We start from the raw sequence: 14,978 nt of genomic DNA, 5'->3' as shown, positions 1-14,978 counted from the left end.
GGTGACGCAATTCCAGCGCAAAGCTTGGAGCAGCCATCGCTGCCCAGCACTGGGAACAGTCGGGTCATCTGGGGGTTTGATCATCTAGTTGCTGAATTTGCCGGAATATCTATCTTCGAATAAAGGTACTTCTGCCAGGATTTTTCTCTATTGGGTGAGCCATATTTGGCACCCTAGTTGTATTCAAGAATCTGGTTAATAATACAAACCCTCTATATGCCAAACCAGTTTTCCTGAATTGGGTTTTTCCAGGGACGATTGTCCAAAAATAACGGTGTCCCTTGTGTGATTGTCTCAGTGTATTTCAATTCATGATCTGTATGTATGTGTAGGTTGCAATAGTGTTTTACATCGATATTTATGTAATTAAATAACTTGTTAATGCAAAGAACAAGTAGGAGATGTTAAACCAGTAATTGCAATAGGGGTTTCTGATGTGTACATTCAGAAATTTTCACATAGTCCTATTAGAGGATGTGAATTGCCCTGTTGTGCTAGCTAAGCCATGTTCTTAGGTAGAGTTGTCCTCTTTGAGCTTATTTTGTCACTTTATCCCTTGTACTTGATAGATCCTTTAAGTGACCTAATCTAAGGAAGCCTCCCTAGTGGTGAATGTCCACAAAAGAGTAGGAGGTAGTGGTTGTGGAGACAGTGGGACTAACCTCATATTGTTGTCCCTTGGTCTAGCTCTTGTCTTGTGAGCTATCCTCAGAAGACCTGCTAGATTTTGAGGCAACACTCCTAAAAAGGAGTGGACTATGAGGATACCTTTGTTCCAAATGCCAAGTACACTTCCATTAGAGTTGTTAAGTCTATTTTCTCAATGATGGGATGGAGGATACATCAAATGGGTGTGAAGGCAACTTTCCTTAATAGGATCATTAAGGAAGAAGTGTGCATAGAAAAACCTCAAGGTTTTGAGGTACATAGGAAGGAGTCTAATGTTTGTAGGCTTAAGAAATCGATGTATGAACTCAAGTTTGAGCCAAGAGCATGATATTCTAGGATTGATGGATATTTTCTGAGCATGGGATTCACCAAAAGTAAAATTGATCCTAACTCATACTATATATTTGTTGGGATTGAACTGCTTATTTTGGTATTGTATGTATATGACTTGTTTTTGACAAGTGTAGAAAAAATCATTGCAAGGTGCAAAGCAAATCTAGCAGTTGAGTTTGAGATGAAAGACATCAACATGATGCAATACTTCTTAGGTTTGGAGGTTTGGCAAAGGCCATGAGAGAGTTTCCTTGGACAGGTTAACTATGTAATTGAAACCTTGAAGAGATTTCGAATGGAAGACTACAAATCTTTGGCCATACCCACAATCACCAATTTGAAGAAACTAACAACTTTAGATTCAAAGTTGGTGGATCCCACATTATATAGATTGTTGATAGGCTACTTGATGTATTTAGTCAACATCGAACCAGATATATGTTTTGTAGCAAACACCTTGAGTCAATCCATGGTGAAGCCAAGGCAGTGTTATAAGGACCAAACTGGACCGTCCAATTCAGACCGGTTCGACCGTTTTGAGGCAAAAATAGGTTTGAACCGATGACATGAACCATTTTTGTCTGGTTCGGTACAGTAAAGCCACATAGAACACAACAAGGGGGGCATGTTTTGCTTTTTTCTTTTAATGTTTGTCTTAGTTGGGCACTAGCCCAGAATAGGTGCCTAATATTCAAGCATATGCCCTATTATTGCCATGCATTTCATTATCCTTTATCTTTCATTTTCATCCTTTTACTTAAATTTTTAACATTTCCATGAAATGACTCTGGATGTTTGAGAGTGGTTTTGACCTCATTGGATTTCATATGGAGAAAGTAGAATGTTAGATCTCACTCAAATCCAATAGACTTAAAATTTTTCTAGGATTTGAAGATTGGGGGGATTGCAATGTTACATTGAATTTTCTCATGTACGAGGGTATGGAACTAGTATTTGACCAAGAGAACCAAGCCTCTATGTACCTTGATGTTAGTGGCATTGGTTATTGAACTCCTCATTTAAAAAAAATACCCATCACTCAAACAAAATCTTGACTTGACATTCTATGATTTTTCTATCTTATTTTAATGCTTAGAGGGTGATATTGATGATGAAGATACCAATATAGGCAATGATTTTGATGATATGTAGGTATTTGTTGTAGCATATTTTTTTTGGATGCTAGAGGCCATGTGGAGCTTGTTTGCTGATGTATTTTCGGTTTAGAGATTGATAGCACTTGGTGCTATTTTGGTTATGTGCACCCTTACATGTTATATAAATGAGAATTTTTGCTTATTTGTGTATAAATGTTTTGGACTCATACAGATGCACATGAATATATATGTTTTTCTATAAAATTTGAATATTTTATGTGTTTTTGGTTGACCATTTTTTGGTCCAGTTATTTTACTGGTTTCCGTACGGTTATGACCAGTTCCCAGCCCAAGGGGTCTACCAGTTCAATGACCGGTCCGATTATGATAACTATGAGCCATGGCAAGACCATTGGATAGAAGCAAAACATGTGCTCAAGTAATTGAGGGACACAATGGAGTATGAAATATCTTGGAGATGGTGAAGTGAATTTGCAGCGGTATACAAGCTTAGATTAGGAACGCAATGCAGCAAACAAGAAGAGAACCTCAAGGTGTTTCTTTAGTTTGGCATCAACAATAATATCCTGGTTCAACAAGAAGTAAACTTCCATGGCATGTAGCTTAGCGGAGGCAAAGCATATGGGAACTAGTACAACGAGTTGTGAGGCCATATAGCTTTGCAATTTACTTACAAGATTACTTGATCAAGAGTTGGATCCCATGGTGATCAACTGTGGCAATCAGATTTGTATCAAACTTTCTCAAAATCTAGTATTTCGTGACCGGTCCAAGCATATAGAGACCAAGTATCACTTTGTTCGATATAGGATTTAGAAGGGAGCAGTGAAGCTCCAATATATTCCCATCAATTAACAAGTAGCTAATATTCTGACCAAGCTCTTAGTAAAAGGGAAGTTTGAACCATTCAAAGGCAAACTTGGAATGGGGCAGAATTCCTTCCTCACTAAGAAAGAGTGTTGAGAAGTGTAGCTCGAGCAGGAACTTCATGCACAAGTTAGATGTGAACATGTGAGAAGTGTTTCAAGACAACTTCTAGTGACCACTTAATAAAAATGGGAAATGATACCATCTTGTAATCTAACTTATTAAAGAAAAGTGAAAGTTTAATTTCCATAGATCTCTTAAATCTTAGGAAATTAAATGAAATATTCTAGATATTTCCAAAATATTAGTGAGTTGGATTTCATGTAATCTTAGTTGTACATCTCATTGTTGAAATAAGGTGGTTGCTAAGATTAAGGAGAATAGTTGATATTAGTTGCTAAGATAGGGGAGATTAGTTGTTTAAATCGAAGAAATTAGTTATCTCATTCAAAGCATAAATAGGACAAGATGGGAGAAGTTGTACACACACACATTTTGGACATCAAGAAGACTCAAGAGATTAGAGAAAGATTAGCTGAGCAGATTCAGAGCACAAGAGAGGAGACAAGGTCAAGATCAGATCAAACAATGTTGTACAACAGTTCAGTAAAATGTGGATCTGAGTATCCAGCAAGCAAATCTAGCATATCTGAATGAGCAGAAGGAGATGTAGTGCAGATCTTAGTGTTCAGTGTCATGAAAATCTCAGAGTTGAGGTGTCCTAGCAAATTTTGATCATTAATTGTAAGCTGATTTGAAGGACAGAATTTTGTGTATTTGAAAAGTTATTTTGCTTGAACTATTTATGTTTTCCAACTATATGTGTGACTGTTGCATGTTCAGAATTTTAATTATGTGATTAAAATAATTCAACATCTGAGTTATTTGAAAAAGAAACATAGAACGGTTATCTTGAGTTAGGAAAATTTCACACCCTTTGAAATCTGTGTGTTTATTGCTGGAAATATATGTGTATATTTTCTCCTAATTGAGAGTTGGATGTCATTCACCATTTCTAGCTGTAAATACACCCTCATAGATGTTTGGAACTGTTCCTTAATTTGGATTTTCACAACTTCCTGTATTAATGGACAGCAAGATAGGGCTATTTGTGAATTGTTAGTTCCAACTGCATTCACTCCTAAATTTATTCGAAAGAAGATCATAATTGTTTCCCTTCATAGTTATTCCTTGACTTCACTTCTAAACATATTTGAAAGAAGATTGTAAGTGTTTCCCTTCATAGTTATTCCTTGACTCCACTTGCCCAATGGATTGACACTAGTCTTGTCCAGCCATCAACTTATAGAAATACATACCACAAATTCTGTTTTGCTAAAGACCAACTCTTCATTCCACTTTGAGCTTCCATTGTATATCCTTGGCAATCTTATCTTAGGGATACTCCTCTTGTGCCAAAGGAGAAAAGGCCTGAAGTGAAAGACGGCGTTACTATGGTGACAGTGGGTAGCCTCTCTTAGTTCCTCCAAGGCCTTGCTTGTGCTTTAGGACATTGTCACAAAAGATAAGGGATTGGATGGTGACAAAACATTTAGTGTATATATATATAAACAAAGGCTCCCTTCTAAACCTAACTAAAGTTATTGAACTTTAGGGAGAACAGGACCTCATACTGTTCCTAGTTACTTGACTCAGAATATAATTTCGTTACTTCAGGAAACAATAATGCAGTTACATGTTTTCACTGGAATTTTGTTTCCTTTCATCTCTTATATTGCCCTTCTTTAAGAAATATTGAGCTAATGATTCATCTATGTTATGTTGTGTTCCTCTTTGCACAAAACGGAGAACACAGAGAATGCAAACATAGTATCTCTAGTTTAGTAATTTCTCGAAATATATAAAAAATTATTAACCCAGGTTTTTCAGAGGTTTTCTTATAGGTACTAGCATTTGTGGGGTCCTTGCTCTGTGAAAGATAACATTTTTTCATTAACTTTTGCTCATATACATAATTCGCGTGATGAAATGAAAAATCAATTACTAATAGGGTAAATGCATAGGTGCAAGAAGAAAATAACAGAATCTTACCGATCGCTCATATGCATGAACATGACCTGCAAACACAACATCAACTTTGTATTTGACAAACCATGGCTCAAATACAACACGCATACTTTCTCCTTCCATGTAGTGGTAACTATTGCTGTTGTACATAGGAGAATGCATGAGAACTAAAAGCCATGGTGTTTTCTTCCTGTCGACGCGTTTTAGCTCTCTCCGTAGCCAAGTCCATTGAGGTGTATATTTTACTGTTTGAAAATGTACCCACAAGTCATAAGCGTAAACTACAGAGCAGTCATAATACCAACTCCACTCTCACTTACAAAAAAATAGCACAAGATGGCTGGCATTCTTTTAGAGATTTGATATTAAATTTTATTTCTATTCTCATTCTCATATATTTGTTTACTTTCCTTGAAGCAACATTACATGAGTTTGTCTCTTGATAATTTTTCTTTCAGAACAATTAAGTACTATGTAAAAATTATCAAGCATTTCAGAACAACATCCCAGATATTTTTCACATGACAGAAAATAAAGCTCAAACATAATTCAAGATATGTTGTAGGATAGGAAAAATGTCAATGGCAATGCAGAGGCTAAAACAAAGACATAATTTGAATAAGGCACCATCCTTGATAACGGTATTTTCCTACACCGTTTATCCTGTAAGGAAGAAAACAAAGAGTTCACAACTCAATACGAGTGAAAATGTATACCCAAGTCATTATTGGTAGCTTCTCTGATAACTTGCCAGGAAACTTATTGACTACTGAGTGATTCAAGCTTTATAATCCAACATCAATCCTATCTCCTCATAGTTTCATGGGCATAACTAGATGCCAATCCAAAAAAGTTGAACAAATGCAGCAATATATAACAACAGTAACAAAGAAGTGTATTAACGCAGCTCTGATCCTTCACATTGGCAGTGAAAAATGAAATTTTCTAATCTATTGTAGCAAATGGAAATTATTCTTCTGATTGGTTAAAAGTAAGTGCATTTTATTTGTTATGGAAAATAACAAATAAGTTCACAACTGCAATTTTCACCATAAAAACACTGCGGAAAATACAATATTGGAAATTGAGAAATATAGAGTGCACACACAAAAATTTGACATAGTTATTTTTCGAAAATGTCCCCAAAAAAACCCAATGCAGGAAAATCGATGCAACAGATGAGGGTTTTATTATTATGAAGCCGTGAAGAATTTGAATACAATCTGGATGCCTAAAACTGGCAACCCTCATCAAGAATATTTGGCAAAATTATTGAAGGAATTTCTCCCTCCACGGGCAATCCCGGCACAACACCACTCAAAAAACTGGTCGTCGAAGACCCCTGAGCAGGCCTCTGCACAGATGTTGTGCAGCTTGTAACTCGCACTCTCGGAATCTTCCTCTGAGTCAAACATTATGCCTACTGCTGCAGCTGTTGGAAGTGATCCTTCGGCCCTCTAGAAAATTTTCCCGACATCTGGAAGCTGAATCGACCCCTACTCAGCCAAATCGATCTGCCACTCTAAGATGAGATATCCTCATAATGTAGGATTGCACAAACTCTCCTTTATTCATCTTCATATCTTTGAGTTGATCTTTCAAGGAGATGATTTCATTCAAATTGTTGACTTCATACATGCCAGCTAGCTTATCATACATATCCTTAGACTTCTTCAAATTTCCAACATATGCAAGTAAATGATCTTGTAAACCATCAGCTATAATTTTTTTTGCTTTTAACTCACCTTTCTTGTACTTGTTCTTGGCAGCAGTGGAAACATTCTCTGAAGGCTCGAGTACTTTTCCTTGAATGTATTCCCAAACATCATTGTCATCAGCTATGATTTCCAACCTGATTTTCCAAGCAGTAAAGTTAGATGAGTCACCCAGCTTCTCATTTTCCTTGAAGTAAGAAGTAGACATCTTGACTTGATTAGATAGGCTCCTTCAACTTTTTCAAAGATGATTGCTTCAACTCGTCTCCTTTGGGCTTGCCCTTCATCTTGGCTTTGATCCCATGTTAATTTTTACATTGCTTTATTCTATTTCAATTACTTTAGCCCAATTCAATTCTTCAATTAGCAATCTTTTCAATAGCAATTAATTTTTTTCATCAATCAATAGTAACTAAAGATAGAACAATAATGCAATGACAATAGGAGACAATCAATAACATCAACAAGAGACATAGATTTGGTCAAAGACCAGGGAAAAACCCCACAAGGGGGAAAACCCTTTGAAATTCTTCTTTTATTAGATTGTCATAAAATGTTCAACAGAGAGTACAATGAGCCAATACAAAACTATCCATCAAAAATTCCACCAAACAATATCCAAAAATATGATCCCAGCAACAATACTGATCAGAGTTAACTTTCCCAATCTATGATCAACTGTGGTCAACTGCGGTCACTTGTAAAAATGAAACCCTAAGTCCCAGTTGCACGGAGGGAGAGTCATGCGTGCAGTTGAAGCTTTCCGACCATACAAATAGGCCTGTATGCATGGGTTTATAGCCGAAAAATTCTAGTGTCAACCCTGTGGCTGGAAATCAAAAACCCTAATCACACATGCGAGCTTCAGATCCTAAAATTTCAAACCTATACGAACCAAATTCCACAAACCTACTTCAGACCCGTGCGAACCAAACCAAAGAAGAGAGAAAAAGAAGATGCTTAATGATGATGTCCAAATGAGGGTAACTTGAATTGTATTTATAGGCTTCCAAGGGTGTCAAATTTCCTTTAAGGGCCGACCTAATCAAATGTGTCATTGTGGGCGTCACTTCAAAAATACACTTTCCCTTGTCCAAATCAAGTGCTTCAGAGGTCAAATTGTTCCTCTCGGAAGAGGAATCTAGTCAAATGACTGGAATTTGTCATTGAGCTACCAAATCAACACCATAGGGCTACTCCCTCTAAAGCTAGACTCCCTATGAGTCTCGATTTCCCATGGTAATCTCTTTGCTCCCTCCTGGCAACTCGCATTGTCCTCTTGCACCAGATATCGGACTGCATAGTTTTATGTCGGGAATCTGCTTGTTGGAACTCCACCTGTAATTCGCACTACCTGTGTCACTGCAACTGTCTATCAAATGCATCTGGCTACAACTAGTTCTACTAATGCTTAATCTTGCTACTGAATACTGTGGGCCCCTGTAGCAAAGGTGATGGTCCTACTACAACAATCTGGAATTAATTTAACTAATCTCCTTGTTGCATCTGCGTTGGGCTTGCCCAACTTGATATGTGTGAAATTTTCAACTATTGCAGCAACTGGAAATTATTCTTCTAACTGTAAATTAATTAACACAGTATTTTCTATGGCAAACAACGAATAATTCACAACTGCAATTTTCACCAAAATAAATAATGCAGAAAATAAACTGGAAATTGCAAAAATAGTGGCACACACAAAAATATAACACCATTGTTTTTGGACAAAAGTCCCCGGAAAAACCCAATGTGGGAAAACTGGTGCAGCAGCTGAGGGTTTTTATTATTAAGCAATAATGAGAAATTCTGAGTACAACTGGATGTCGAAATCTAGCAATCCTACAAAGAAAAATACTGGCAAAAATATTATGAGGAATTTTCCTCACCCCACAAGCAATCCGGGCTCTAATTGTCAGCTCCAAGTGAGTCATCCAAACTGGCTTGCACAGACCTTGCGTCACCTCTACGCAGCCTACCAAATGCACTGCCTAGAACAATTGCTACTCAAGTTGTCATGTTTGCTGCTGACTGAGAAAATGTCTCTCCGACACTCTGGAAAAACTTTCCGCCCTCTAGAACTGAAAACGAGATTCTCTCCAGCAAGATCGAATTGCCCTCTAGAGGCTACTACGTAGCCCTTGCATCAGCCTCTCCATGGATATCTCTGCCTCTCTGCAAGCTACTCTCCGGAACTGGAAAACTTCCTCCAGACTCAATCTCTGCCCCTCTTTGTATCTATGTCCCTTCTAGCTCGAACTATTGCAGCAAAATGTTGTTGCTTTCTAAGAAATTGAACTACCCAAGGAAATCAATCTCAAATGTGTTCCTCTATCTACCCATCGACCTCTCCTTATAATATCCAGATGGAACTCCAATGGCCAAGATTAAAACTTAATCAATGGCTGAGATTATTTCCTAGTTGATCCTTGTGAGTTTCTAGAGAAACCTCACCTTCCTCAATTAATTGTTGTTAATTAATCATTTTCCCTAAGTTAGACTTAGGAAAAATTTAATTACTAATTAATTAACTTAATTAAGGCATTTATAGGTGGATTTTCCTAAAACCTTTTATGGGTTTTGGAGTCCTATTGTTTCTTAGCCTCTCTGACAACTATCGAGACTAGAACCCCATCTGATGCTTCAAAAACTAACAATATGCATAGGTATCAAGCTTCTCCTCCTCCTAGAGGAACTGTTGCTATCAATGCAAACTCCTCCAATCTAGTGGTTAGTTCATCAATCTTTATTGACACTATTGTCTACTCCTGTTGCTTCTTGTCCTCCTTTCTCTGAGGACACTGGGTAACGTAGTGGCCATACTCACCACGCCTGAATCACTTATCTTTGACAAATCTTTCTTGTTTCTCTCGCCTCCTCCTGATCCTTGTCCCTGACTAGGACCTTTCTTCGCCTTCCCCTTTCCCGCAAGGACTACATTTTTCTCATCCTCCTCCTTTGGTCCCTTGCTATTACTGTTGGTAGAACCATTCGCAACACTAAGTCTCATCTCCTGTAATATTCCAAATGGGAAATTACAGTTATTTTCCCGAAATGCCTCTCAAACAAAATCTTCACAGCCAAATTCTCATAAATTTTACAAAAAATTGACATGTAAAATAAAGCAATCATCATGCAGCAAACAAGTACAGTAAATTGGAAAACAATCTCAACTTTATTATTATACGAAACAAGGTTATATGCAAATAAGCTAAGAATAGTTGAAACTAGAAGTTGGCCTCCAAGATAATCTGTTGAGCTGCACTAACCCTCCAAATTGACATGAACTGCACTGCTAAGCTCTCTTGTGAATTCTGGATGAATTCACTGAGGGGAGATGGGTACTCGCCCAATCCCACTAAGTCACCCGAGGGTTTCTATCCTGGGGCTACCAATGGAGTAGAGAACCAAGTTCTCCAACCTTTCACACAAGAAGAAAGATCAAATCCAAGATGTGTTGAAATTTGTAACTAGATTTGGTCTTCATAAATATATTTGAGAGTACTTATCAAAAGTATGAAGAAAATATTTTTATTATTATTATGATTTATTAAAGCATGGGTTTCATGCTTGGGTCATCATGTTTTAGGTCAAAGTCCCTATTGAGGACTTCTAGGATTTATTCTAAGTCATTAAAGTCATTGTACATTTAAAGAGACCCTTCTTGGGCTTTCAGATCATGTAAAAAGAATTATTTTTGAGTCAAAAATGAATTTAGTCTCCTCTACACCAAGTCGGCCTCAAGTCAAGTAATTTGACCTCACATAAGGGTTATAAATACAAGGAGTTTGAATTCATTTGGAGCATCTCAATCTCTCTCACAGTTCAATCTCTGAAGCTGTAAGTGTGAAATTGTCTAAGGGATGGAAAAGGAGCTAGAAAGAAGTGTGAATTTCTAGAGGAAGATAGAAGGCCTCAAAATCGAAATTTTGGTACAAATCTCACTCAATTCCGAGGTTTAACAAGGGAGATCGAAGTTCTCCAAGTTTGGTCAAAGCTACTGCTAGGTCGAAGCTGCCATTGGATCGACTGTTACTGATGCTGTCAGGTCGAAGTTGCTTATGAAGGGTTGTCATTTGAAAGAAGGATTAAGGGTTGACTTGGTGTAGAGGGAATCTTTGTCTGGGTCTAGAGTCTTGGATTATCTAGAGAATCTATTGAAGGAAGAATTGTTGACTAGGTTGTCCCCTAGATAGAGGTTTTTCCCTGGCTGTCTGCCTACATCTGTTGTCCTTGTGTTATTGTTTTGGTAATTGCTTGATGAACTAAAAGATAAAAGAATCACAAGTACTTATCTATATTAGGAAATCTTTCTGCCTTTTGGATTTTCTAACATGGTATTAGAGCTAAGGTGAAGAAGGAAAAAGGCAGTCTTGAGTATCTACTAAAGGATTGATCTAGGGATCATATAAAGAGCTCTTATAAGAAAAGAAGCTCACTTCAAGGACAATGTCTAACACATTAAAGAGTAAGAACAAGTTGGAAGGAGCATCAAACTACAGATCTTGGAAGAAGAGGAATGACCTCATTCTTGAAAAGAACAAGGTCTTAGATGTGGTTAGAGGGAAGGTGAAGAAACCCAATGTTCCACCAAGACTCCGATGCGGGGAGACGCGGGTGCGGGGAGACGCACAGGGGGGGACGTGTGGGAGTACCCTCAAATTTTAGGGAAATTTTGGGGGTGCGGGGAGTCGTCGAGGTATATATATATATATGTGTGTGTGTGTGTGTGTAATTCAAGTTCATATTAATTGTTCATTGTTAAATAATGAAAGCATAAAAATATTAAGTAGACAATTGAAATTTGAATCATTGATCCATCCTCATCATTCATTTTGATACATACATCATTCATATGACATACTCAAGTGACAAGTCTCATTATTGAATTAATTATTATTCATACATACCATGAGATTCGAAAAACAAAAATAAAAATCAATAATAAAATATTCAAATAATGCTCATGTTGTAATCAACGATTTTACACTTGCAGGCTTGCAGCTTCTTGTGTCACTGTTTTAATTTATTTTGCAATTTTTTTTTTTGTTTTTCTGCCCTGTAGGAAGAGTTAAAAAAAAAAAAATCATCATGTAAATTAAAATTTACAATGCAAATATAGTAGAATTAAATTTAAATTATTAAAATTTAAAAACAAAAACATAAGCAAAAAATAAAAATTAAATTCAAGTGACTGTGTTTTGAAGCATTTTGAAGTTTTCATTAAAATTTATATTTAAAAATTATTAAAATTTAAAACATTATAATTATAGTTTAAACAAATGATATCAAATTTTAAAAAAAATTAAAAATTTTAAAAATCACAGTTCAGATTTCAAGCTTTAATGTCTACCTGGAGGTGGAGCCGCACAAGGTCAGGGACAGAGGGTTGACGGCAAAGGACTCAGGAGGTCTGAGGATGCTCGGCTGCGGCTGAAACTTGAAAGTCGTGGTCAAAATTTTAAACAACAGCGGCTGGAGAAACTGCCAACAACAAGCCTGCAAGGGGGCGCAGCACGCTGTCTCGGCTCAGTGTCTCTCAACGGCAATGACTCGGCTCACCGTCCCTCAGCTTAGACTTTTAAGTTTTAGTTATTTAGTTTAAAAAAAAAATTTAATGGTTTTGATTTTTAATTTTTTATTTTTAAGTCTTATTAGACAAATTTAAAGGTGGACGCCCAGGCGCACCCTTTTTGGGGAATCTAGACTCCCACACTGAAGGGGGACGCCCAGAAGCACCCCTTTTGGGGAGTCTTGGGGAGTCTAGACTCCCACACTGGGGAAACGCACCCCCTTGCGTCTCCCCAAGACTCCCCAAAAAGGGTGCGTGGGGAAACGCACCCCCAAGAGACTCCCCGTCTCGGGTGCGCGGGGTGCGAGGGGTGCGCGCAGCCGACCCTGGGGGACGCGTCCCCTTGGAACATTGAAGAAACCTACTGAAGAATCTAGTGATGCAGACAAAGCAAAGTATAGGGAATTGGAAATATTGGCTATGACTCTAATGGTAAAAAGCATTAAGGACAATCTTTTCCCATACATTTCCAATATAGACCACACTCAAGATATGTACGAGGCATTGACAAAATTATTCACTATCAAAAATCTTGGTCAAGTAGTAAGCTTGAAGAATGAGTTAAGGACTGCAAAGATGACAAAGGATGATACAATGGCTTCCTTCTTTGTAAGGATATCAAGGATTAGAGATGAACTTCAAGCCATAGATGAAATAGTACCGGAGAAGGAGCTAGTAATCACTGCACTATTGGGATTACCACCTACTTGGAGATCTTTTGCTTTAGGTCTCAATAGTTGGAAAGAAGCTCCCACCTTTGAACAACTGTGAAATGCCTATACCCAAGAAGAAATGAGAATTTCATTATTCATTAGTATCCAACAACGAAGAAGAAAAGTTGTCAAATGCATAATTTGCCTCTCACAAGAAGGACACTACAAGAAGTCAAGATGACCAAGAAAAAAGGTTGATATGTCTAAGATAGAATGCTACCAATGCCACAAGATGGGTCACTATGGAAGTGACTACCCCAACAATCTGAAGAACAAGAAAAGAAGTCGGGATCAAGCCAATGTAGCTGAAGAAGGATCTCCAAAGAAAACTAAGGCCGTAGAATTGGATTTAGGGGACTTACACTACTAAGTCCTTTGATCTAAGCTTTTGTTATTTCTTTTTTATTTCTAGGTTTGTAGGTTTAACATTTTGGAAAAACATTTTTATTTGTTCTTAAGGTTATAGGTATCCCTCAAGCTTGGAGGGAGCCCTCATCAACCTCCAAATATAAGTATCATATTACCATTTTCAATTTAGTTTTCCTTACTAATCTGGTTTTGTTTGCATAAAATACTAATCACATGTCTCCTCTTATTTCCTTGTCTAGGAAAACTTGTTAAAGACTCAAGGAAGGTCTCACAAAACAAAGCATTGGAAGTACAAGGTTTGTTAAGAGACATGAGGTATGTTTTGAATTACAAGTTTTTCTCTCTCCATATTCATTCTTGATAAGCTATTACTAACATCTTTGTGTCTAGCTTTCCTAAATCTTAAAGATTCTTGATTGGGTGATTCATCATTAGATAAATCTACCCTCATATCTCTGATTTCTCTTATGGAACCCTAAAAAGGTTCATTGTGAAAACCCTAACTTAAGGGTATGTCAATGATTATGTGTGAAACCCTAATCTTCTTAGGGTTATTGTTGAAAGAAAATGTTTGATGTTTTAATGAAGTCTAAAGTAACTGATTGATGCTTTGATGATGTCTTGTTTGGGGTTTTGGTATGGTTATGGAAACCCTAACTTGTTAGGGTTGAATGATAATGTATGAAATTGTGAATCTTTGAAGAATTGGTAATTTAGCATTTGCTATATTTTGTGTTCAAACCCTAAATCATTAGGGTTTGGTAGAGTGTATAAGCAAGACCCTTATAATGTCCTAGAAATGAAATCCTTGGTGTATGTGTGTTTGTCCAATCAAACCCTAGTCTAATCAAGTTTGTTATATGTCTAACTCTTATTGATATTTGTGTAGTTGGGTTTGACTAACACATGTTGTGATATGCTTGTGCATGATGATGGAATCCTAGATATATGAGTTGACCTAATTGTTGATGGTCATGACTCCTATGGTTTGGAACTAAGCCCTAGTTGAAATTTGTTAGTATTTGTGAATTCTAGGGTTTTGGAGTTAAACCTTAATAGAAGTGAAAATCTCTTATGTATGATGACAATGTGATAATTTGAGATTTGTGTAAGATTGTTGAAATCTGAGTTTTAGTTGTGATTGATGTTTGATTGAGAAAATCTACATGGAAGCTAGTCATGTTGAGTTATGATTGGTTTTGATTGTTGAATCTCATGAAATCTAGGGTTTGTGTGAAATCCTAGTAAGAAGTCTAACATATGAATTCTAAAAGTTGTTAGATACATTGTAGATCTATATTTGTCTGAATTGTTTCTAGGGTGATGTAGTAGGGTATGTCATAACTCTAGAAGAAACTTTGAAGCCATAGATGTAATGAAAGTGGTTATGAAATGCTCAAAGCCTTAATGGAGTAGTCTAGTATTTATGACAAAAGCCCTAGTAAGAAGTTGAAGAGTATGTCTCCTTTTTTGTAATTAAGTTTTGGTATCTGATATATAAAGTTGAATGTTTCTGTGGTTTTGATATGGCTAACTTCATGCTTCTATAGATTTGGTTGTACTTGCTATCTAAGTTGTGTAGGTACATAATCTTCAA

General features: G+C 36.9%; 1 protein-coding gene across 4 annotated transcripts in view; it reads right to left on the bottom strand.

Annotated features, from left to right (window-relative positions):
• The window catches only part of LOC149203398 (phosphoenolpyruvate phosphatase-like), a 345,157-nt gene that overhangs the window by 66,979 nt on the left and 263,200 nt on the right, over positions 1-14,978 (bottom strand). For all 4 annotated transcript variants that reach the window (XM_089403422.1, XM_089403425.1, XM_089403423.1 and 1 more), the window contains one exon: positions 5,040-5,260. In XM_089403422.1, the coding sequence (XP_089259548.1) occupies positions 5,040-5,260 (221 nt within the window). The remainder of the gene's footprint in view (positions 1-5,039; positions 5,261-14,978) is intronic.

Source organism: Pinus tabuliformis, chromosome 2_1, assembly GCF_031772625.1.
Source record: "Pinus tabuliformis cultivar Carrire ecotype Pingquan chromosome 2_1, CPIR1, whole genome shotgun sequence".
Lineage (NCBI taxonomy): Eukaryota > Viridiplantae > Streptophyta > Pinopsida > Pinales > Pinaceae > Pinus > Pinus tabuliformis.
The sequence above is the reverse complement of the archived record's forward strand: the minus strand, read 5'-3'. Positions and strand labels throughout refer to the sequence as shown.